This window comes from Bos javanicus, chromosome 5 (assembly GCF_032452875.1).
Source record: "Bos javanicus breed banteng chromosome 5, ARS-OSU_banteng_1.0, whole genome shotgun sequence".
Lineage (NCBI taxonomy): Eukaryota > Metazoa > Chordata > Mammalia > Artiodactyla > Bovidae > Bos > Bos javanicus.
Genome location: NC_083872.1, coordinates 15,011,320 through 15,037,524, shown reverse-complemented (window position 1 = coordinate 15,037,524; position 26,205 = coordinate 15,011,320). Strand labels below are relative to the sequence as shown.

Here is a 26,205-nt window from a genome sequence, read left to right as displayed (position 1 = left end):
CCTTAAATCTATTTCTCACTTCCACTGTGTAATCATAAGGGATTTGATTTAGGTCATGCCTGAATGGTCTAGTGGTTTTCCCTACTTTCTTCAATTTAAGTCTGAATTTGGCAATAAGGAGTTCAGATGTTCAAGCTGGTTTTAGAAAAGGCAGAGGAACCAGAGATCAAATTACCAACATCCGCTGGATCATCGAAAAAACAAGAAAGTTCCAGAAAAACATCTATTTCTGCTTTATTGACTATACCAAAGCCTTTGACTGTGTGGATCACCATAAACTGTGGAAAATTATGAAAGAGACAGGAATACCAGATCACCTGACCTGCCTCTTGAGAATTCTGTATGCAGGTCAGGAAGCAACATTGAGAACTGGACATGGAACAACAGACTGGTTCCAAATAGGTAAAGGAGTGCATCAAGGCTGTATATTGTCAGCCTGCTTTTTTAACTTATATGCAGAATACATCATGAGAAACGCTGGGCTGGAAGAAGCACAAGCTGGAATCAAGATTGCCAGGAGAAATATCAATAACCTCAGATATGCAGATGACACCACCCTTATGGCAGAAAGTGAAGAGGAACTAAAAAGCCTCTTGATGAAAGTGAAAGAGGAGAGTGAAAATGTTGGCTTAAAGCTCAACATTCAGAAAACGAAGATCATGGCATCCGGTCCCATCATTTCATGGGAAATAGATGGGGAAACAGTGGAAATAGTGTCAGACTTTATTTTTTTGGGCTCCAAAGTCACTTCAGATGGTGATTGCAGCCATGAAATTTAAAGACTCCTACTCCTTGGAAGGAATGTTATGACCAACCTAGATGGCATATTCAAAAGCAGAGACATTACTTTGCCAACAAAGGTCCATCTAGTCAAGGCGATGGTTTTTCCAGTGGTCATGTATGAATGTGAGAGTTGGACTGTGAAGAGAGCTGAGGGCCGAAGAATTGATGCTTTTGAACTGTGGTGTTGGAGTCTTGAGAGTCCCTTGGACTGCAAGGAGATCCAAGTAGTCCATTCTAAAGGAGATCGGTCCTGGGTGTTCATTGGAAGGACTGATGCTGAGGCTGAAATTTCAGCACTTTGGCCACCTCATGCAAAGAGTTGACTTATTGGAAAAGACCCTAATGCTGGGAGGGATTGGGGGCAGGAGGAGAAGGGGACAACGGAGGATGAGATTGCTGGATGGCATCACCGACTCGATGGACATGAGTTTGGTAAACTCCTGGAGTTGGTGATGGACAAAGAGGCCTGGTGTGCTGAGATTCATGGGGTTGAAAAGATTTTGAATTGACTGATCAACTGAACTGAACTGAACTGAACATATGCTATATAGCTAACTATCCTTTTTTATTTTTATTTTTTCTAAGTAGGTTTTTAAAGTAGCTTTCACCTTCTGTTACCTTCTTGGGATTGTAGTGACTTGAAACAATAATGTTTATCTTTTTCATTATTCTCTATGTTCATTGGGCTCAGCTAGCTGCTTTATCTGTTCTAGTTGATATTAACTGGCAATTTAACTTTGACTAGAATGTCAGAATCTTTGTTCTCCTGCCTGTGGGTTTAGCTCAGATGGCTGATACAATTGGTGACTGATTGAATTTATCTTTCTCTCTCTCTCCATGTGGGATTTCTAACAGGGCAGATGGACTTTTTAGTATTGAGTCTGGCTTCCAAGAATTCAAAGCAGAAATTGCCAGGTTTCTTTAGACCTAGCTTTGTAACTAGCATAGGTTCACTTCTGCATTCTAATGGCCAAAGTAAGTTCAAGCCCAGCCCAGAATTAAAAGAAGGAAATAGACTCCATCTTTTAACAAAATGAGTAACAGGGATAATACAGCATTGGGAGGAATTCTTAATGTTTGTTTTTGTTTTCTGTTATAGGAAATATCTAAGATCATACTTGACATTCTAGGATGATGACAATAAAACATGTTAAATGCTTTCAAATTCATTTTTTCCATAAAGCACGAAAATACAAATATATAAATAAATGTAGTACAATAATATATGCCTTTTTTTTTCAGTTGCTGAGTCATGTCCGACTCTTTGCAACCCCTCTTTACAGCATGCCAGCTTCCCCTGTGCTTCACTATTTCCCAGAGTTCGCTTAGATTCATGTCCATTGAGTCAGTGATGCTATTTAACCATCTCATCCTCTCCTGCCCCTTTCTCCTATTGCCTTCAATCTTTCTCAGCATCAGGGTGTTCCAGTGAGTCAACTCTTTGCATCAGGTGGTCAAATTATTGGAGCTTCAGCTTCAGCATTAGTCCTTCCAGTGAATATTCAGGGTTGATTTCCTTTAGGATTGACTGTGTGAAAGTCGCCCAGTCGTGTCCAACTTTTTACTATCCCATGGACTGTAGCCTGCCAGGCTCCTCTGTCCCTGGGATTCTCCAGGCAAGAATACTGGAGTGGGTTGCCATTTCCTTCTCCAGTTAGGACTGACTGTTTTGTGCCTATAATAGGCTACTAATAACTCCTAAAAATATGTCTACCTCTTAATTCCTGGTGCTTGTGAATGTTACCATAACTGGAAAAAGAGTCATTGCAGAAATTACCTTCATATGAAAAGATTATCCCCAAATGTCTAGATGGGCCCTACATGCCTTGCCATTACAAATGTCCATATCTGAAAGAAGCAGAAGGAGATTAGACACACACAGAAGAGGAGGAGACACTGTGAGCACGAAGCTGTACATTGGAGTGGTGTGGCTGTGAGTGAAGTGACAAAGGCCGCTCCAGAAGTTAGAAGAGACCAGGCACAGATTTTCCCCCTAGAGCCTCCTGAGGGAGCGCAGGCCTGCCAACACCTTGATTTTGGTTCATTGAAGCTGATTTTGACTCTCTGGCTTCCAGGAGTTTTGAAAAATTAGATTTCTGTTGTTTCAAGCCACGAAATTTGATTTTGTTACAGAAGCCTCAGGAAATGAATACAGTGTCTAAATCTGAGGTGTCCTGAATATATTAATAAAAGTTTACATGTTCAAAAGACTTTTGTATATTTTTAAAATGTTTAAAGGACTTTTTGAAACAGTTAAGTAAGATATATGATCTGTGCTTGGTTCATGGAAGTCAACAGAAATACATTTCAGTTTCTAGAAATCACTTTACAATTAACTTTGAAATAATTGCAGGCTCACAGGAAGGTGCAAAGGGGAGTCCTGTGTATCCTTCTCCTGGCCTTCCCACTTTATAATCTGATATAAAAGTAGAGTACAATATCAAAACAGCATATTGATACTGGTATAATTCACAGAGCTTTTCCGGATTACACAGCCCTTTTTTTCTATATGTGTGTGTATGTATGTGTAGTTCTTTGCAATTTTATCACATGTATATCCTCATGTAACCCTTATCACCATGAAGACACTAAATGGTACCATTTTACAAGATTCCCTCATGCTCTTTTATAGCACACGCACCTGTCCTGCTGCTGCTAAGTCGCTTCAGTCATGTCCGACTCTGTGCGACCCCATAGACGGCAGCCTATCAGGCTCCACCGTCCCTGGGATTCTCCAGGCAAGAACACTGGAGTGGGTTGCCATTTCCTTCTCCAATGCATGGAAGTGAAAAGTGAAAGTGAAGTCGCTCAGTCGTGTCTAACTCTTAGGGACCCCATGGACTGCAGCCCACCAGGCTCCTCCATCCATGGGATTTTCCAGGCAAGAGTACTGGAGTGGGGTGCCATTGCCTTCTCCACCCACCTGTCCTTCCCTACCATAATTCCTAGGAACCCCTGTGGTTCATCTCTGTCATTATTTAATTTTACAAATGCTTTATAAATTGAATCATGAAATATGCATCCTTTTCAGATTGGCTCCCCCCACCATTTTACCCACTCCGGTATTCTTGCCTGGAGAATTGCCAAGGACAGAGGAGCCTGGCAGGCTACAGTCCATGGGGTCACAAAGAGTCAGACATGACTGAGAGAATAATACTTTCACCACGCCCCTCATTAAGCATCATTTGCTGGAAGTTCATCCAGGGTTTTGCATGTATCGATACTTCTTTCCTTTTTATGGCTGATAGTTCATAATGTGGATGTACTCTGGTTTGTTTAGCCATGCATCCATTGAAGGACACTGGGGGGTAGTTTCTGTTTGGGGCCATTACGATTAAAGTTTTTTATGAACATTTATTTATAAGTTTCTGCTTGAAAATAAATTTTTATTTCTCTGGGATATACGCCTAAGAATACAAAATGGTAGTCACCCTGGTAACGCTATTATTAGTGCTGAAAGAAACTGGCAGCTATTTTTTTTTGAGTAGCTATATTATTTTACATTTCTATTCAGTTCAGTTCAGTTCAGTCGCTCAGTCCTGTCCGACTCTTTGGGACACCATGAATCACAGCATGCCAGGCCTCCCTGTCCATCACCAACTCCTGGAGTTCACACAGACTCATGTCCATTGAGTCAGTGATGCCATCCAGCCATCTCATCCTCTGTCGTCCCCTTTTCCTCTTGCCCCCAGTTCCTCCCAGCATCAGAGTCTTTTCCAATGAGTCAACTCTTCTCATGATGTGGCCAAAGTACTGGAGTTTCAGCTTTAGCATCATTCCTTCCAAAGAAATCCCAGGGCTGGTCTCCTTCAGAATGGACTGATTGGATCTCCTTGCAGTCCAAGGGACTCTCAAGAGTCTTCTCCAACACCACAGTTCAAAAGCATCAATTCTTTGGTGCTCAAGCAATGTGTGATTGATCTAGTTTCTTTACATCCTCACAAATTGTTGGTGTCATCATGTATTTATTTATGCCATTCTGATAGATATGTTATAGCCCACCTTTTTGGGTAAAACATATATTAACAAGTTTAAGTTGTTACTTTGTATTTCACTTGTAATAATAGTCTCCTCCTTTTGATTGGTTCTGTGATTTTTTTTGTCATTTTTTTTAATGCATATCTCAGATGCGAGTGCCTTCCTCCTACTTTGGGATTTTTCATATTTTCACTGGAAATATTAATTAGTGTCTACTATAATTTCAAAAGATTTTGTAACAACAGTAGTTAAAAAGTCTTAAAAGAGGGAGCAAGAATTGTGTTGATTGTATGGTGAGTTATATCTATTTTGAGTTAATTCTACAGTGAAATTTTTAGCAAGACTAATAAAGACAAAGGCAGAGAAAATACCTATTATCTATAACAGGGATGCAAATGATATAAGACTACAAATCCTATAGACGTTAAATAATTCTGGGGAATATTTTGAATCACACTGTGCTGCCAATAAATTTGACAATTTAAATAATATAGATTCTTTGAAAAACACAACTAACTGAAACTAAAACAGTGAAAAAAGAAAAGAAAACCTAAGTAGCTATATATCAATAAAATAAATTGAATTTTTGATTTCAAATATTGCAAAAAAGAAAACTCCAGGCCTAGATGGTTTTATTGGTGAGTGCTGCAAATGTTTAGGAAGAAGTAAAACTAATCCTCCATATATTCTCTCAGAAAATAAAAACTCTATTTGAAAACTCTTCTTTAGGGGTCCACGAAAAACAGAGAAGGAAAATATATTGCTTAAGAAAAAAAAATTTTATAGATCCACTTTCCATGAATATAGTTGAAAAATATCCTTACCAAAACATTAGCAATTTAATTCAATAATATATTAAAAAGGGTAATAAATCTAGACCAAGTATGGTTTATCCCATAATGAAAGGTGTTAAACCAAACAATATAATACTTTACATGAACAGATTAAGAAGTTATGTGATTATCTTAATAAAAGCAGGAAATTATATAACAAAAGTCAACAGTTATGCATGATTCAAAAAAAAAAAAAAAATCCCTGAACTATGACTAAACAGTTAAAGGACCTAATTGGAAAAAAAAAATCCATCACTAACAGTGTACCTAACAGTAAAATACTGAGTACTTCCCCACTAACATCAGGGCATAGATGAAGAAGTCTGCTCTTAACACTTCTGTTCAAAATTGTGGTAGATGTCCTAGCCAGAAAATAAGTCAAGACAAAGAAATTAAGATAAGCAATGAGAGAAAAAACTGTCTATTTACCAATGACATGTATATAAAAATCCTAAATGATCTTTAAAAAATAAAAACTTGATTGGCATTATTGCAGGAAAGAAAGGGCTTCCCCGGTGGCTCAGCAGCAAAGAATTTACCTGCAATGCAGGACCTGCAAGAAATGTGGGTTCCTTCCCTGGGTGGGAAGATCCCCTGGAGGTGGGCATGGCAACCCACTCCAGTATTCTTGCCTAGAGAATCCCATGGACAGAGGAGCCTGGTGGGCTTCAGAGTCAGACACTACTGAGATGAGTTAGCAGCAGCAGCAACAGGATAGAAACCTTGTATTAAAAAAATCATTTTTTTTTCCGGGATAGAAATTAAAGCAGATACAAGTAAATGGAATGCTATACTAAGTACATAGATTGGAAAGCTCAATTTTTTTAAGATGTCACTGTTCCCCAAATGGGTCTGTAGACTCAGTCAATGTAAACCCATTCAAAATTCCAGCAGACTGTTTTTTGGGATAGAAATTGACAAGCTGATTTCAGAATTTATGTGGAGGGGCAATGAAACAATCTTAAAAAAGGGAAAACATATTTAAAATGGTTAGGGCTAGAACCACAAATTAAACATTTACTATGTTGATTTTAAAAGGTTTTGAATCTTGTTTTAAGTGTTTAAAATAGATTTTTTTTTCTGAAAAGTTACACATGAAGATATTAAACAATACAAAAACAGGAGAATGAGAAAAATGTAAAGATAAGTCCAAATTAAATACTGTAACATTTCAAACATTTTAATGTATAAGTCTTTACATAGAATAAATAAATGGTAATGACACACCTATTACATTTATAATGGGTGTATTATTTTAATAGGTATATTTACATTTATAATAGGTGATTTAGAATAGTGTCTAATGAGGTTTTTTGTTTGCAAGATACAGAAACTTATGCTGGCTAAGAAAGAAAAAAAGGAATATTGACAGGGTCACAGGGGCTCAAAGAAACAGTGGGGTGCTTGGCAATAAGAAAGGAAAGGGCAGAGTAATACTCCATTGTGTATATGTACCACAGCTTTCTTATCCATTCATCTGCTGATGGACATCTATGGACTCTGTGGGAGAGGGAGAGGGTGGGAAGATTTGGGAGAATGGCATTGAAACATGTGAAATGTCATGTATGAAACGAGATGCCAGTCCAGGTTCAGTGCACGATGCTGGATGCTTGGGGCTGGTGCGCTGGGACGGCCCAGGGGGATGGTATGGGGAGGGGGGAGGGTTCAGGATGGGGAGCACGTGTATACCTGAAATTTAAAAAAAAAATTAAAAATTTTAAAAATTTAAAAAAAAAAAAAAGAAATGCAACAAGGCAAAAAAAAAAAAAAAAAAGAAAGGAAAGGGCAAGAATGAGAACAGTTCTGAAAACCAGGAAGCAGGATCCATGACTACTGTAGTAGTTACAGCCTGGGCATAATGCCTTTGGAATTAAGTGAGATGCCAACTTTTTGATCTCTTTGTTCCTGTCCTCAAGATTCAAAATCCAGGGAAAGGAAATCTAAGTGGATAAATGCAGATTATTTTCCAAGTGATAGCAGTACTTCTGTCTTCCCTATACTCATACCTGCTATAGCAAATTTACTTTATTGCTCCTTTCATCAAAACCCGGAGTTTGTTTATGCTCAAGTCATCCAGACTTAGCTGTGTAACTTGCTTTGGGCAGTGAGACATCAGCAGTTATGACTCAAACAGGCTTTACTAGTGCTTGTGTGCTGAGCCCTTTTGGCTAGAGTTGGAACTCTGAGCTTGTCATGGGAACAGGTTGACACTCTACACATTGGAGAGACCGTGTGTAGGAGGACCAAAGTGCGCTGACTTATAGGTTTAGTGGCTCAGTCATGTCTGACTCTTTGTGATCCCATAGACTGTAGCCCGCCAGGCTCCTCTGTCCATGGGATTCTCCAGTCAAGAATGCTGGAGTGGGTTGCGATGCCCTTTTCCAGGGGATCTTCCCAACCCAGGGATCAAACCTAGGTCTCCCACATTGCAGGCAGATTCTTTACCATCTGAGTCACCAGGGAAGCTGGACTTATAGGCTATCTCCTGCCTCCTGCAGAAGGTGATTTCCACCCTCTTAGACCACCCTCCTCCACTTGAGTTGGGATGGCTACAGTGCAGAAGCAACCCAAGTCAAGTGAAGCAAAGCAACTGACCATCTTAAGCCTAGCGTAAATTGCTAACTCACAAAATCATGAGCAAATACAGTTTTTGTTTGTTAAGCTATTAAATTTTGAGGTAATTTACTATGCAGAGAGAAAACTGTGTTTTCTTTCCTTAAAAAAGGGGGTGTAAAAATACCCGAAACATTGCATTTGCTTTGAACTCACATTAGCCTTAATAGAATAAACTTGTAATATAATATAAACATAAGACGGACTATTATCATGGCTATAAAAGAAAACACAGTACTCTCAATGTGTTGGCATTTATCCAAGCTCTTTATTATTAGCTAACTCAGTATTTCAGCCACGGTCATAAAACCATTAGTGATAGAGTTTGGATTTAAACTCAGTCTATTTCTATATCCTAGATGTAAATGTTTGGCACCAATACATGTCTTTTCATACCAGTAAAATTAATTCCTACAAGATCCCATTAAAAGTAGTAAATAAGAAGGATTATATGAAATCATGAAGAGGTGCAGTCATTAATCCACTTTTGGACCATGAATTTCATATTTACATTTTCTTCTTTTCTGGCCATGCCACACAAAATATGGGATCTTAGTTCCCCGACCAGGGATGGAACTGGTGTCCCCTGCATTGGAAGTACAGAATCTTAACCACTGGATCACCAGTGAAGTCCCTCATATGTAGACAGTATCGTAACTTGCCTTCTGCCATGAAAGATGAACACGTTTCCAAACCTTTCTTTCTTTCTTTCTCCCATTTACATTCCTGATTTTGTTAGTTAGATTATTTTTGGATTTTAATTTTTATTATATTTATATTTTTCTCCCTATAAAATTCCTACGTTTGAACCTTATTTCCTTGTTTAAATTAATGTTTACTCCTATTACTTAACATGGGTCTCTGTCCTGGTTGGCTAAGCTTCACAATCATGTAGCCTGTTCCTCTCCCTCCCCGTAGGGCTCATCAGATCTCTCATGGATTAGACAATTTGCCTGTGACATTTATAATTGAAATATAAAATACTTGAGTGTGAAAACTGAAGAGCAAGTATTTTTTTTTCTCTTCACTTTTATAGAAGTGACTGAATATCCTGAGAAGTCTTTTTATTTCTCCTTTCTGCTTCTGCTTGAAATCCCTAGGAGTCTTTATCTCAGTAACTTCTCAGTGTAGACATTTCTGCATTACTTTTTGAAATTATTATTATCTAAACATCTGTTATTTCTTTTATTTTGTGTTTCATTAATTTTGTTTCCTGATATACTACGTTTATTTTTTGCTTTTTTTCCCCTCTCAACTATTATCCCTGTACTCTCAACTACACACCCTGTTTCTCTGTAAAACTCATTCATTCTTAGAAACTAATCTCATAATTACTTAGAAAATAATCTTACCTTTGAATAGGAAGGTTTCTATCTTGTCATACTATGTGATAAAAAAAACTTAGTGTCATGAAAATGGAGCATTATATGGAGTGACTTGGAGCACTCTGCCTCTTCAATTCAGATTTAATCTCTGGAAGACTGGTTCTCAGGCTTCCCAAGTGGCGCTAGTGGTAAAGAGCCAATGCAGGAGATTCAAGGGACTTGGGTTCCATCTCTGGGTTGGGAAGATCCCCTGGAGGAGGACATGGGAACTCACTCCAGTAATATTGCCTGGAAATTTCCATGGAGAGGAGCCTGGCGGGCTACAGTCCATGGGGCTGCAAAGAATCGGACAGGACTGAGCATACACAGTGGCTGTTAAATATTTTCAATAGTAAATATTTCAAGCTTTACAATGTATTCAAAGTGATTCAACTGTTGTAGCACAAAATTAGCCATAGGAGATATGTAGATTTGTGGGCATGACTATGTGCCAATAAAATGCTCTTTACAAAATCAGACAGTGGGCTGTATTGGACCCACGGGCAGTATTTTTGACCCAATTCTTTTTTTTTTTTTTTTGATCATGTAGTAGTTTTATTTTTAGTTGTGTTTTTTTTTTTAAACTTTACATAATTGTATTAGTTTTGCCAAATATCAAAATGAATCCCCACAGGTATACATGTGTTCCCCATCCTGAACCCTCCACCCTCCTCCCTCCCCATACCATCCCTCTGGGTCATCCCAGTGCACTAGCCCCAAGCATCCAGTATCGTGCATCAAACCTGGACTGGCATCTCGTTTCATACATGATATTTTACATGTTTCAATGCCATTCTCCCAAATCTTCCCACCCTCTTCCTCTCCCACAGAGTCCATAAGACTGTTCTATACATCAGTGTCTCTTTTGCTGTCTCCTACACAGGGTTATTGTTACTATCTTTCTAAATTCCATATATATGCGTTAGTATACTGTATTGGTGTTTTTCCTTCTGGCTTACTTCACTCTGTATAATAGGCTCCAGTTTCATCCACCTCATTAGGACTGATTCAAATGTATTCTTTTTAATGGCTGAGTAATACTCCATTGTGTATATGTACCATAGCTTTCTTATCCATTCATCTGCTGATGGACATCTAGCTTGCTTCCATGTCCTGGCTATTATAAACAGTGCTGCGATGAACATTGGGGTACACGTGTCTCTTTCCCTTCTGGTTTCCTCAGTGTGTATGCCCAGCAGTGGGATTGCTGGATCATAAGGCAGTTCTATTTCCAGTTTTTTAAGGAATCTCCACACTGTTCTCCATAGTGGCTGTACTAGTTTGCATTCCCACCAACAGTGTGAGAGGTTTCCCTTTTCTCCACACCCTCTCCAGCATTTATTACTTGTAGACTTTTGGATCACAGCCATCCTGACTGGTGTGAAATGGTACCTCATAGTGGTTTTGATTTGCATTTCTCTGATAATGAGTGATGTTGAGCATCTTTTCATGTGTTTGTTAGCCATCTGTATGTCTTCTTTGGAGAAATGTCTATTTAGTTCTTTGGCCCATTTTTTGATTGGGTCATTTATTTTTCTGGAGTTGAGCTGTAGGAGTTGCTTGTATATTTTTGAGATTAGTTGTTTGTCAGTTGCTTCATTTGCTATTATTTTCTCCCATCTGAAGGCTGTCTTTTCACCTTGCTAATAGTTTCCTTTGATGTGCAGAAGCTTTTAAGGTTAGTTAGGTCCCATTTGTTTATTTTTGCTTTTGTTTCCAATATTCTGGGAGGTGGGTCATAGAGGATCCTGCTGTGATGTATGTCGGAGAGTGTTTTGCCTATGTTCCTATACGCTAATAATGAGAAAACAGAAAGAGAAATTAAGGAAACAATTCCATTCACCATTGCAACGGAAAGAATAAAATACTTAGGAATATATCTACCTAAAGAAACTAAAGACCTATACATAGAAAACTATAAAACACTGGTGAAAGAAATCAAAGAGGACACTAATAGATGGAGAAATATACCATGTTCATGGATTGAAAGAATCAATATAGTGAAAATGAGTATACTACCCAAAGCAATTTATAGATTCAATGCAATCCCTATCAAGCTACCAACAGTATTCTTCACAGAGCTAGAACAAATAATTTCACAATTTGTATGGAAATACAAAAAACCTCGAATAGCCAAAGCGATCTTGAGAAAGAAGAATGGAACTGGAGGAATCAACCTGCCTGACTTCAGGCTCTACTACAAAGCCACAGTTATCAAGACAGTATGGTACTGGCACAAAGACAGAAATATAGATCAATGGAACAAAATAGAAAGCCCAGAGATAAATCCACGCACATATGGACACCTTATCTTTGACAAAGGAGGCAAGAATATACAATGGATTAAAGACGATCTCTTTAACAAGTGGGGCTGGGAAATCTGGTCAACCACTTGTAAAAGAATGAAACTAGAACACTTTCTAACACCATACACAAAAATAAACTCAAAATGGATTAAAGATCTAAACGTAAGACCAGAAACTATAAAACTCCTAGAGGAGAACATAAGCAAAACACTCTCTGACCCAATTCTTGACTATCCGTTGCCCCATTGTAGATAGGAGGCTCTTACCTGGTAATGATGACAGCTAATGCAGCTGCTTGGTACCAACAAAGAGCAGTCCTGACAGCTTGTTGGCCAGGTGACTCTCACAGGAGTGGATAATGCTAACGTGGTAGAGACTGTGCAGTTACTTTATTCTGATTATCCTACTTCTCATGTGACCTGTAGGATACCACTACTTTATCATTCACTACTTCATGTCCTTCCTGGACATTCCTGTTTTGAAGCAACAGTGATACACTTTTGGAGATAACCAATTATATTTTCAAACCTTCACCTATGCCATACTTTTAAGTTCTTCAGGCAAGCATAAAAGTTTTCTCTTTCAGAAAAGTTGGGTCTTAAAATTTTGAAATTTATTTGACTTACAAATTGTTGTCTCATATACTAAGTTTTTATAACTCCACTCAGAAACCCAATTTATATTTTTTGACTATATGCAGCCTCTGTATAAGAAAGGAATGCCTCTGACTCAGTAAATATAGGGCCTTGGGGTGAAAGGCAAAAAAAAAAAAAAAAACTGAAACCAAATGTGTAATAATGCAAAATACTTGTAGTTATTATACAATGTAATTGGCCATACTTTAAGTTCATATAGTTGACAGAGTTAAACATTAAGAATGTGAGATTGGTAAGATTAAGTCATTCTCCAAGGAGACATTATGGCCTATTGAAGAAGAGATATACTTTCCCCCCAAAAAACCTCACTTGTTATTGTGGAAGTTTCAATGTTAACTGCAACCCCACCCCATATTATCCTATAGTGATCCCCATCCCATATTATCCTGTAGCAGTCCCTAAGAGAAGGAGGTGGGTAAGAAACAGTGAGAAAAGAGAATATAAATTATTTCACTTGTGACATTATTAATGTACGATCACTTTTGATTTTGCTTATAATAGAAAAGGAACTGTAAATGCATGCAAATAGATATATAATATTCCTTTTTAAGTTTTAAATTTTATAAACTTTGCCTGAGATTATTGCATTATAAATCTGTATATGTAGTTAAGTATATTTTAGGAATTTAAAATATAAAATTGCATTTAAATTGTGTTTCCGTTAGACACTGATTTTTTTCATAGAAAATATGAACTTTGGGTTGTTGTATAGGAATTTTGAAATTAAACTTTGCCAAAGGATTTACTATGTAAAGCTGGTATGATTATCTGTTGGGCCATTTCCTTCTCCAGGGGATCTTCCTGACCCAGGGATCGAACTCAGGTCTCCTGCATTGTAGGCAGATGCTTTTACCCTCTGAGCCACCAGGGAAGCCCATGTGAAAAACATGCAACAGTGTCTAAATATGTTTTCTTTTTTTTTTTTTTTTTTCCTGCTAGAAGAAATACAATTCTGAGATAACTGATTTGGGGGAGACTCATGAGTAATACTTTTTAAATTTGTTTTCTTTATGAAGAAGAGTTTTAATATAATAGTACTTTAAACTTCAATACATTCCTTTCCTTTCTATTTTATGGAAAAAAGCAAAAGGAATAACAAATACATGTTTACTGAGGAAACTAAATTGAGTCATATAACTGTGAGAAGTTATATAACTAAGTAAAAAGGTTAGGACACAACTCCAAACTTGTCAAATTAAAACAAATACCCTTATCCTTGTATCAGTAAAGTTATTATGCCAACGGTTTATCATTGGATGATCCAAAAAATGTAGACAGTTAGACAATTTATGTCTCACAAATAGCACTTTGTTATGTCAGGTTGTCTTCTTCCAGCAAAAATTATTTGGAAACAGCTTTTTTCAGCTTTTCAATGATTATATGTTTTCATTTATTGAACTAATATTTACTGAACTTTAGAGGGAAATAATGCAAATTAAACAGGCATAATCCCTAACTTCATGAAACTGTTTCCTTATTCAAACCTTGTTAGCCTCTTTAAAATAGTTAACTTTAGAAGTTTTTCACTTATTCTAGAGATGTTTCTATTATTCACAATATTTGGGGAATGCTTCTTCTTCAAGAATTTTCTCCACAGTCTTTCTCTTACTATTCACCAAGTCCTAAATTAGTGTTTTTCCTTGAGGTACACATTTTAATTTTGTAATCAATGAAACACCTCCAAATCTTAAAATGACAAATAGATGATCAAGTTAAAGAATTTTTTTTTTTCTATTGGTGACCCAGTACTCTTTTTATTAAGGTTATAAGATAAAGTATGACAGAATGTTTTTCGGACTTTTTCAGTGTAAACCTAACAGCAGTTCCATTAAAGAATTCCATTCTTTTTCTATCAGTGAATGGCAGAATTCTTTTGGATATTATTTTTCAAGCTTCCTGATCTAGTTTTGACGAGAAACTCTCATACATTTAGTTACTTTTGAAAAAGATAATTTCACACTGGTCAGAATGGCTACCATCAAAAAGTCTATAAATAAGTTCTGGAGAGGGAGTAGAAAAATGGGAACTTTTATACACTGTTGGTGGGAATTTGTACAGCCACTATGGAAAACAGTATCAACATTCCTTTAAAAAACTAAAAAAGAGAACTACCATATGATCCAGCAATTCCACTTGTAGGTATATATTTGGAAAAATGGAAAACTCTACTTCAAAAGGATGCATAAACCCCACTGTTCAATGCAGTACTGTCTACAATAGCTAAGACAGGGAGGCAGCCCATCAGCAGGCAATTGGCTTATGAAGATGTGGTGTATACACACACACACATACACACAAAGGAATATTACTCAGCCATAAAAAGAATAAAATATTGCCATTTGTAGCAAGATGGATGGACCTAGAGAATATTATGTTTAGTGAAGTAAGACAAAGAAAGACAAATACCAAATGATATCACTTATATGTGGAATCTGAAAAATAACACAAATGAATACAAAACAGAAACAGGCTCAAAAACATAGAAAACAAACTTATCCGCTACCAAAGGGTGTTTAAGAGAGGAAAGGAGAAATTTCCCTTCCTGCAATATATCCCTTAACAACTTTTCCCTTAATAGCAAATGAATGAGTAGATGAATATGCTAACAGAAGAAATTCTATATAAGACAAATTTACAGGGATAGCATGCAATTGTTTATGTAATTTTATAAGTACTTTATTCAGAGAGGGAAGAAGGAATTAAGAAAAGGTTTCAAAATTCTACTTACAAATGAACTGAGTATACATTATGCAATGGGGTATATCTGAGGCTGAAGTAGATTTTTGCAAGAAGGAAGAAGTTAGCTAAAAGAAAATGTGTGTGAAGCTCTTGTGTACTTTACAATTCTTATACTTCTGTGAATATTAAGCTCTGAAAGGTCAAGAACAAGCATATATTTTATACTATGCAGAAAGAGTTTGCATCGCAAAAACTAAGAAGACGAAGTCTTTGGTATTTTAAATATTTTTCTCATTAAATATTATTTTTTTCAACTTAAAATTTTACAGGTACCTACAGAATATTGAACAAACAGATCCAAGATCCATAAGACTTTATCACCTTGAATCAAAGATTTCTTTGATATCCTCCTCCAACTTTTATTCGTATCAACTAACATATTTTTAGTTGATTTAAGAATTTAAGAATTAAGAAGTTTGTCAAAAGGAAAGTAAAAAAACAAAACAAAACTACTACTACCCACACTTTCCAATGCCGAAGAATAGCAAGGTGGTAAAAAGAGAATTAGACGATGAGGTTATTGAGTCTGTCAAAGACCTTCTTTCCAATGAAGACTCAGCTGATGATGCTTTTAAGAAGAGTGAACTAATTGTTGATGTCCCAGAAGAGAAAGACACAGATGTTGTAGAAAGATCTGAAGTCAAAGATGCAAGACCGGCTTGGAACAGCAAGCTACAATATATCCTGGCCCAGGTTGGATTTTCTGTAGGATTAGGGAATGTGTGGCGGTTCCCATACCTCTGTCAGAAGAACGGGGGCGGTAAGTTTCTGTTTTCTGCCTTTTATGTGTGTTGTTTTTTTTTTTTTTTTTTTGAGTGATACATTGCTGAGTAAATTGCAGTTGATTATGTCAAATAGCAATCATTGTTGCTGCAGTCTCAGTATTTTAGAAGCTATGAATTTCATTGTAAAACCAGGGAAACGCCTTTGTTGAAAGTGAGTTAAGCTTTGTTTTCAGATTAGGTTTCCATAGGAGCCGATGACTTGCTATGAACACACAAGGATTGCTTGAGGTCATAGTCTCAAATTCTTTCTGTGGATCCTGTTAACATCTCAAAATTACTGCCTTTTCTAACCAGTGTTCCATTCCTTGTTCCTCTCAGTTATTCACTTTGGAGAAAATCCTCAAGTTTCTGATACAAAAGATATTGGTGAACAAGAGAGAGAATGTTCTATCCACAATGTATTAACTCTGAGTTTTAAGTTGTTTCATTCTTGAATGAAACAAAGTTACATATAATTTAGAATGATTATAGTCTTCGGTTGCCAACCAGAACTTTGTAGATCCCAGTAGAAGGAATTTAACCAGATAATTAATATAATACCAGATAGTCTTCATCTGTAGATATCAGCACCCTTAAGATGCTGTAAAGAAATTAACATTTTTGATTTCAAGCAAATTATCTCCATCAGCATATTTAGCTATTTGTATTTGTGAATATAATTGCAAGGGTTATTTAGTGAAAACTGTCTTAAAATCAAGAAAATAAAAACATATACAAAAGAATAGATAGTTCCTATAGAATACAGGCTCAATAGTACACTTGAGTCCAACTGAACATTACCTAACATTCAGTTCAGTTCAGTTCAGTTCAGTCACTCAGTCCTGTCCAACTCTTTGCGACCCCATGAATCGCAGCACGCCAGGCCTCCCTGTCCATCACCAACTCCCGGAGTTCACTCAGACTCACGTCCATCGAGTCAGTGATGCCATCCAGTCATCTTATCCTCTGTCATCCCCTTCTCCTCCTGCCCCCAATCCCTCCCAGCATCAGAGTCTTTTCCAATGAGTCAACTCTTCTCATGAGGTGGCCAAACTACTGGAGTTTCAGCTTTAGCATCATTCCTTCCAAAGAAATCCCAGGGCTGATCTCCTTCAGAATGGACTGGTTGGATCTCCTTGCAGTCCAAGGGACTCTCAAGAGTCTTCTCCAACACCACAGTTAAAGCATCAATTTTTTGGCACTCAGCCTTCTTCACAGTCCAACTCTCACATCCATACATGACCACAGGAAAAACCATAGCCTTGACTAGACGGACCTTTGTTGGCAAAGTAATGTCTCTGCTTTTCAATATGCTATCTAGGTTGGTTATAACTTTCCTTCCAAGGAGTAAGCGTCTTTTAATTTCATGGCTGCAGTCACCATCTGCAGTGATTTTGGAGCCCCCCAAAATAAAGTCTGACACTATTTCCACTGTTTCCCCATCTATTTCCCATGAAGTGATGGGACCAGATGCCATGATCTTTGTTTTCTGAATGTTGAGCTTTAAGCCAACTTTTCCACTCTCCACTTTCACTTTCATCAGAGGCTTTTTAGTTCCTCTTCACTTTCTGCCATAAGCGTGGTGTCATCGGCATATCTAAGGTTATTGATAATTCTCCCGGCAATCTTGATTCCAGCTTGTGCTTCTTCCAGTCCAGCGTTTTTCATGATGTACTCTGCATATAAGTTAAATAAGCAGGGTGACAATATACAGCCTTGACGTATTCCTTTTCCTATTTGGAACCAGTCTGTTGTTCCATGTCCAGTTTTATCTGTTGCTTCCTGACCTGCATACAGATTTCTCAAGTGGCAGGTCAGGTGGTCTGGTATTCCCATCTCTCTCAGAATTTCCCACAGTTTATTGTGATCCATACAGTCAAAGGCTTTGGCATAGTCAATAAAGCAGAAATAGATGTTTTTCTGGAACTCTATTGCTTTTTCCATGATCCAGCGGATGTTGGCAATTTGATCTCTGGTTCCTCTGCCTTTTCTAAAACCAGCTTGAACATCAGGAAGTTCACGGTTCACATATTGCTGAAGCCTGGTTTGGAGAATTTTGAGCATTACTTTACTAGTGTGTGAGATGAGTGAAATTGTGCGGTAGTTTGAGCATAGGGCTATGAAATTAAAATAACTTTAATATTTGCTTTACTTTCTTTACTATCTTTACTATATACTTATATGGAAGCTGTTAAAACAAGTGTGTTTAAATACTAAAAGTTTTCTATGTGGCATTTCAGCACATAAAGGAAAGAATGCCTATTTTGGTATTTGATTCCAGTTTGTGATAGGTTTGGTGACAGGACAAAAACATGGTTTTATTTTATTTTTTATTTAATTACCAACCTATAAATCAGTTGAAGTAATAAAACCATTCTCATGTGAAATGGTTTCTTTTAGTCACTAAGATAAAAAGCTAAGGTGTCAGGTGACAAAATACATTTAATGTCTTGCTTACTTAATTCAACCAGGGGAAGACCAACAGGTTTGGGGAAAAGTAGGAGAATCCCGGGGACAGGGGAGCCTGGTGGGCTGCCATCTATGGGGTCGCACAGAGTCGGACACGACTGAAGCGACTTAGCAGCAGCAGCGCGTGTGATGGCTTCCCAGGCGGCGCTGGTGGTAAAGAACCTGGCTGCCAGTGCAGGAGACGTGAGATGTGGGTTCAATCCCTGGCTTGGGAAGGTCCCTGGAGAAGGAAATGGCAACCTACTCCAGTATTCTTGCTTGAAGAGTCCCATGGACAGGAGTCTGGCGGGTTATAGTTCATGGGGTTGCCAAGAGTAGGACATGACTGAAGCAACTTAGCCCAGCACACACAGCCTGTGTGATAAATCTGCCTGAGAGGTAAGAATCAATACATGGAGTTGGTGGTACACTACCCATCACTCCACTGAACCTGCAAGCTCCTTAGCTAGTCTTTAATATCACAGATTAATTATTTACCAAATCAGCCACAAGCAGCTAAGTACTACCCTGCTTTATATTTCACAACAAATTATCCCATTTGCAAGATGGGCAGAAGATGAATTCTTATTTTCAAACCTTTTGCCTTATGCACTTTATTGACCATACTATTGAGGAAGAGGCTATCTTGGCTGAAAACTCAGGTTTCTTTCTATTTGATACAGTATTAGTCTTGGTGGAAAACTCTAAAGGATTTCATAGTTAGTTATCAGTTAGCAAAAATGGCTCTTGCTCCTTACTTTTATATGTAAAGAAAATCAAGATGCCCTTCCAAGAATTGTCCCCTGTCTTCTAATTACAAGTGCTAGAGAGTGATATTATAAAACACCAATGGACTTCATTATTTTGAGATGGCTGTTGGAGTTTAAAAGGTGGTACTATGCATGCAGTATAGCTTTGAGCATCTAGGTATTTGTTTAAACAGTCTCAACTTGCATAAATCGTATTCATCATTTGAGGTACTTTATGAATAACAGAATAAAAAGTAATAGACCAATATATGTTGATCTGTCTGGAGATATTACTTAAAGCACAATGCTTAAGCTTGAGAGTGAAAGGGAGAATGTTAGTTGCTCAGTCATGTCCGACTCTTTGCCGCCCAATGGACTGTAGCCTGCCAGGCTCCTCTGTCCAAATGATTTCCCAGGCAAGAATTCTGAAGTGGGTAGCCATTCCCTTCTCCAGAGTATCTTCCTGACCCAGGGATCAGACCCAGCTCTCCCGCATTGTAGGCAGATTCTTTACCATCTGAGTGACCAGGGTAGCTCTGATTAAGTTTAGTAAGTGTTATAATATAGAAACTACCAGCTCAGATTTTGAAGCCAATTTGACTATGAAGCCTGGCTCTTTCCTTCACTATACAGGTGATCTTTCACAAGTTAACTTACTATTTCTGGCTTCATTTCCACACCTGTAAAATGAGGGTAATAATTGTGCTTGCTGCTGCTGCTGCTAAGTCACTTCAGTCGTATCCGACTCTGTGCGACCCCATAGATGGCAGCCCACCAGGCTCCCCATTCTGTGGGATTCTCCAGGCAAGAACATTGGAGTGGGTTGCCATTTCCTTCTCCAATGCATGAAAGTGAAAACAGTGAAAGTGAAGTCGCTCAGTCCTGTCCAACCCTTAGCGACCCCATGGACTGCAGTCTTCCAGGCTCCTCCGTCCATGGGATTTTCCAGGCAAGAGTACTGGAGTGGGGTGCCATTCCCTTCTCCAATAATTGTGCTTACCACACTGGATTCTTGTAAGGAATAAATAAGTGATTACATGTAACATGGATAGAAGTATGCCCGGCAAGTAGTAAATGCTCAGTTGTGTTTTAACTAGGACTATTTTAATTTCCACGACTGTAGAGTAATTTGAGTCAGAAGAAATGGCTAGGTATCTAATAACATGTCATGTGCACATACCTGAGAAAATATTCCCAATGAGTCCAGTCTTCATTCATTCTCTTTTTTTTTCTCCTAGTTGTTCACACACACGTAAACCTATTCACACCCCAGGATTTCATGCAGGTGTTAAAGTGCATTTTCAGTCCTTCAGGAAACATTCTCAGGTCATTAGTGCCTGAATGCTGTTAGTCATCTTAGGGTTTGAATTTTGATAATTCTGTTTTATAATCTCACACATCGAAGCTTTACATTACATACTCCTTTGTAGAATCAACTCATGTCTCAAAGTCTGAAAATCAGCTGTAAGAGAGTAGAGATTTTCTACCAACCACCATTTTAAAGGAAATTCTTATACATGGAAATTATTTAAGAGGTGTATAGACACTGAGATAAATGACTTGAAAAAAAATCATTAATATTTACCTCTTCAACAGAAAAGGTACCAGAACAATTTGAACAGCTTCCAAAATCTATTCAATACCATTATTCATTTTCTTTTTAATGAGAGAAATATAATGAATGGCCTCCTCTTTAAAAAGGGCATTAGTCCCCACTTGGTAGTATCTGGTTGGAAAAAACTCCAGATATGAAATTTGAATTTAGCACATCCATTTTAAAGATTATCTAATGAATAATTTGCATATGTATTCTCATTTAGATATGAGTACAGGTTTCTTGTTAGACTTTATCAATAATAGAGTCTAATATTAACATTGTCAATTGATTTAGTACATTTTTAAGTCACTGGGCATATGTCTTGAGATTTAGCTATAAAATAATATGCATATATATTTAAGTATGAAAACTTTACTATGAAAAAATAGCACATATATTTTATAATAGCTATTATCTTTTTTTTTTTTTAATTAGTGTTCATTCAGTTCAGTTCAGTCACTCAGTCGTGTCCGACTCTTTGCGACCTCATGAGTCACAGCATGCCAGGCCTCCCTGTCCATCACCAACTCCAGGAGTTTACTTAAACTCATGTCCATCGAGTGGGTGATGCCATCCAGCCATCTCATCCTCTGTCGTCCCCTTCTCCTCCTGCCCCCAATCCCTCCCAGCATCAGGGTCTTTTCCAGTGAGTCAGCTCTTCACATGAGGTGGCCAAAGTATTGGAGTTTCAGCTTTAGCATCAGTTCTTTAAATGAACAACCAGGACTGATCTCTTGGACTGGTTGGATCTCGTTGCAGTCCAAGGGACTCTCAAGTGTTTTCTCCAACACCACAGTTCAAAAGCATCAATTCTTTGGCATTCAGCTTTCTTTACAGTCCAGCTCTCACATCCATACATAACCACTGGAAAAACCATAGCCTTGACTAAACAGACCTTTATTGGCAAAGTAATGTCTCTGCTTTTTAATATGCTATCTAGGTTGGTCATAACTTTCCTTCCAAGGGGCAAGCGTCTTTTAATTTCATGGCTGCAGTCACCATCTGCAGTAATTTTGTTGTTACCTACCCCTTAACAGAGTTTTGGAAAACCAAAAATTACTTATTTCCCGAAGTGAACTTTTTTCTATAACATATATATGGGAAAAAATACCATTTGTCTGTGGTAGATGTTCTTTTTCTTTTTTCTTCTCTTTTAGTCTAAGCAGGCATTTCTTCTTCCCTGTTGTTATTTAGGGAAAAAATCAGTTTAGTGTCATATCATCTCATTCATTTTGATTTATCAGATTTGAAATGCATGATTTAGATGAGTTTGAGTAAAATTTAATAAATGACTTCATTAACATTTTGTGAATAAGACTTCCAGGAGCCTTTGAAACCTACTTGAGAAAATATTTTAAGGAATCAGTTATTTTTACAAAAAGTAAAGTTGTTTTACCTTTTCAGTAAAATGAAACTAAAGCTATTCATTGATATTCTTACTTTTTTTCATAATTATTTTTTATCAGAAACTATTGGTAGCAGTCAAATTCAGGTTTCTGATACCAGAAAGCTTAAAGTAATGAAATTGCATTTTCTCTAAAGTCTTTTATAATTATACATATGGAAGTTTAAATGTCATCTTTCATGAGATAATCAGAATTAGTGTATTCTATACTGTGGCTGTTGAAAATATAATCTATTTTATTTGTTCTTCTCTCTATAGGTGCCTATCTTTTGCCATATTTAATACTACTACTGGTAATAGGTATTCCCCTTTTCTTTCTGGAACTTTCTGTGGGTCAAAGAATTCGGCGAGGAAGCATTGGTGTGTGGAATTACATAAGCCCTCAACTGGGAGGGATTGGATTTGCAAGTTGTGTTGTAAGTTTCCTGGTATGGTATATGCCATATGATTTTTTACAGGGTTTGTAATTATATAGTCTGAAGTTAAAAGCAACCTTGGAGTGTGTATTTCTCTAACTCAACTCTTTAATCATGTGTTAAAAAAACCACTCCTGGAGCTTGCACTAATACCCAAAATATGCTGTAATGTGAATGTAGTACAATCTTGTTAATGCGTTTTCTTACGGCCTATGAGAGTCATCATTTTAGAAAAGATAATGTGTCTCAAATAAAAATTTAAAAAGTTTTTTTTTTTTAAGTATTAAGTGGGGTTTGATCCATCTCATCTCATTGTTTCAAAGGTAGGGGCAGGAGAATTTTAATGTAATCACACTATTTTATTTTGCAGGTATGCTTTTTTGTGGCTCTCTACTACAATGTCATCATTGGCTGGAGTCTGTTTTATTTTTCTCAATCTTTTCAGCAGCCTCTGCCTTGGGATCAGTGTCCTTTGGTGAAAAATGCTTCACACACTTGTAAGATATCTACAATGTAGAGTTTTTGTATCTAAAGATCATAAAGTTAGTAAAGCTGGGAGCTTTCAAGATATTTTTTCTAAAATCTTTTGAAGTGATTGTAACAAACTTTCCTTGATATACTCAGAAAGATAGAGTTTGGCATCATTTATTTAGTTCTTTATTTTATTGTGTTATTTTATGTTATTTTATTGTGCCCCAGGATGTTAGGATAAAAAATTATCAGCCTTCAGTTACAAACTTAGACAATATTTTATTTTGTTCGTCTTTATTGATGTCTTACATTTGCATTAAAATAAAAAAGAGGAGAAAAAGAATAATTTAGATTGAAGAAATTGTTTTTATGTCTTGGGTTCTGTTGTTCTATGTTTTTCTTATCTTTTAATTTTATATCCTAGAATATAAAGAATAATTCTGTAGCGCTGTCCGGTAAATATCGAATGTAACATACATATGTAGTCTGAAATGTCCTTAGTCGCCATATTTACAAAAAGTAAAAAGGGACAGTTGAAATATTTTATTTAGTCCAATATATCTAATATATTAATATTCTAACATAAATTTAATGTAAAATAGTGATGTAATAATTTACATTGCTTTTCTCATACTAAATCTCCAAAAACCCCTTTGTATTTTATGTTTACAGCACAAGTCACTTGAGACTAGGTCCATTTCGAAGGTCACATATGTGAAGCAGCTAGCATTTTTGATGGCTCTGCCCCCTAGGAAGTCAATCAGATAATTTTGGGGGCAAAAGGGGCTATAAAACTGATATGTTTTAATCACCTTGATAAAAGCTAGTGCTTTCATGCTCAGTCTTGTCTGACTCTCTGTGACACTTTGGACTATATAGCCCTCCAGGCTCCTCTGTCCATGGGATCTTCCAGGCAAGAATACTGGGGTGGGTTGCCATTTCCTCCTCCAGGGGATCTAACCAGGGGAACCCCATCTCCTGTGTCTCCTGCATTGCAGACAGCTTCTTTACTTGCTGAACCATCAGAAAAGCCCCCTGATAAAAGCCTCACACATTCCTATTTTAGAAATGTGTAACAAGATAATCATCAAAGAGGATTTGTGTTTGTTGATTTTTTTTTTCATATTTTTTCACAGGAGATTTCACTGTGGATTTAAATGCTTCTGTAGAAGCATTAAGAAAAGTAGTACTTTTCTAGGAAATGTTAAGAATTGATTTACAGGCTTACTGGGGGAAAAAATAGCCTTGTTACTCTTTCTTGTCTGAAATGATTGTGTTACCTTTCTTTCTACAGTTGTAGAGCCAGAATGTGAAAAAAGTTCCGCCACTACCTATTATTGGTACAGAGAAGCACTGAATATTTCCAGTTCCATTTCTGAAAGTGGTGGCTTAAACTGGAAGATGACCATCTGCTTGCTGGCTGCCTGGGTTGTGGTGTGCTTGGCTATGATCAAAGGCATTCAGTCTTCTGGAAAAGTTAGTATGTCAGAGCCCCTCCTGCTTCTGCTAAACATCTAATCGCCATTCCTGGGAACTATTCCCACCCCCGGCCCCTCTCCACCCAATATAAATAAATCTGTCTGAGCAAGCTGCAAGTAACACTTCAATCTAGGCAGTTAATTAAAGACTGGTAAAAAGTGGTATTTTTTTAAAAAATGTGTTTAGACCAAGGAAAGGACACAAATAAAGATGTAAGTTTTTTATAATGAAATCTAAAGTTGTTTATAATCTTTCCCTCTTCTATCAAGATCTGTTTTGAATTTTTTTGTCGACACTTAACAGTCCTTTCATTTTACTGGTATTCAGCTGAACCTAATGTTTTAGTTGTCTGATTAGTTCCAATCATGGAAATTGGGAAATGTAGTAGAATAAAGAACTTGTTTATGTTATTTGTGTATCATTTTTTTCTCTGCTCTAGGTGCTCTAGGGAATAGTTGCTTACAAGATTTTAAAAGTCCATTGTGGAGTGTTTCTTAAATATCTGAACATTAGGTAGTTATAATGATCTCAACAAGAAACGTAGAGTAATATAAAAGACTAAAGGGCGTGTGGCCAGGGCAAATGGAAAATTTTATGAGACTGTGGTTGAGAAAGACATTAAGTGAGTTCTAGATACCCTAGGAAGTCAATCAGATAATTTTTTAAAAGGATGTATTAGGAAAGTAATTGTTATTCACTATTTTGCTTTCATAGTACATTCCCCCCTCCCCATTGCCGTTGTTTTAAAAGTCTCTGTTTCTTTTGTCTGGATCACAGCAGGAATTAATTTTGGTTCTTCTCTCTGCCCTGTAGCAATCCATCTCTGTTGTTTTCTCTTTCCCAAGTATAGATCTGATCATGTATCTTTCCAGGTTAATATATTGCCACTTACCATCATATACTAATAAGAGTGGGAATAACTGTATTAAGATAGCAGCAGTCAGCAGCAGTAAAAGCAGCAGCAGTAGTAATAGTGGTAATAAATGACTATGAAGATGATTTTGACAATGATCACAGCAAGAACAATAACAGATGCCAGTATTTATTACATGTTTACTTTTTTTTTTTACATGTTTACTTTGTAGTAGGCACTATGAGAAGTGCTTCATATACTTTATCCCATTTAAATCTGAAAAAAAAAAAAAAACCCAAAACAAAAACCTCTAAGAAGTAATTGCTACTCTCAGACTTGCTTTACAGATAAAAAGCAAGTTTGTGTAAACAGGTAACTAGCCCAAAGAATAATGGTTAGTAAATGTTGGTACCTGGAGTCAAACCTAGCTTTGTCTGAAGCGAACGCCCACATTATTGAATTGCAATGCTATACCCTCTCTTGCTGTGACAGCTTTCCCCCACTAAATAGTGAACTCTTTTAGGCAAAGTGTGTCTACTTCATCTTTGCTTCTTGTTGGTTCATATTTAATTAGAAGTGTTTGACAGTTTTTACAGCTTGTAAATCACAGCTGATTTTACATTTCGCTTCCTAATGGAACTTCTTTACCATTTTCCTTTGCAGAAATGAATATGGTAGATAACACACCGGAGTATTTTTTGGTCTTTTATAAATGTTAGTGTATTCTGTGATTAAATACGTTCAATTAGTT

The 26,205-nt window shown here is 37.1% G+C and overlaps 1 protein-coding gene across 1 annotated transcript in view; it reads left to right on the top strand.

Annotated features, from left to right (window-relative positions):
• The window catches only part of SLC6A15 (solute carrier family 6 member 15), a 57,577-nt gene that overhangs the window by 9,256 nt on the left and 22,116 nt on the right, over positions 1-26,205 (top strand). Inside the window, exons 2-5 of the mRNA XM_061415658.1 lie at positions 15,542-16,032; positions 22,494-22,651; positions 23,022-23,148; positions 24,417-24,598. Of these exons, the coding sequence (XP_061271642.1) occupies positions 15,744-16,032; positions 22,494-22,651; positions 23,022-23,148; positions 24,417-24,598 (756 nt within the window). The 5' untranslated portion in view covers positions 15,542-15,743. The remainder of the gene's footprint in view (positions 1-15,541; positions 16,033-22,493; positions 22,652-23,021; positions 23,149-24,416; positions 24,599-26,205) is intronic.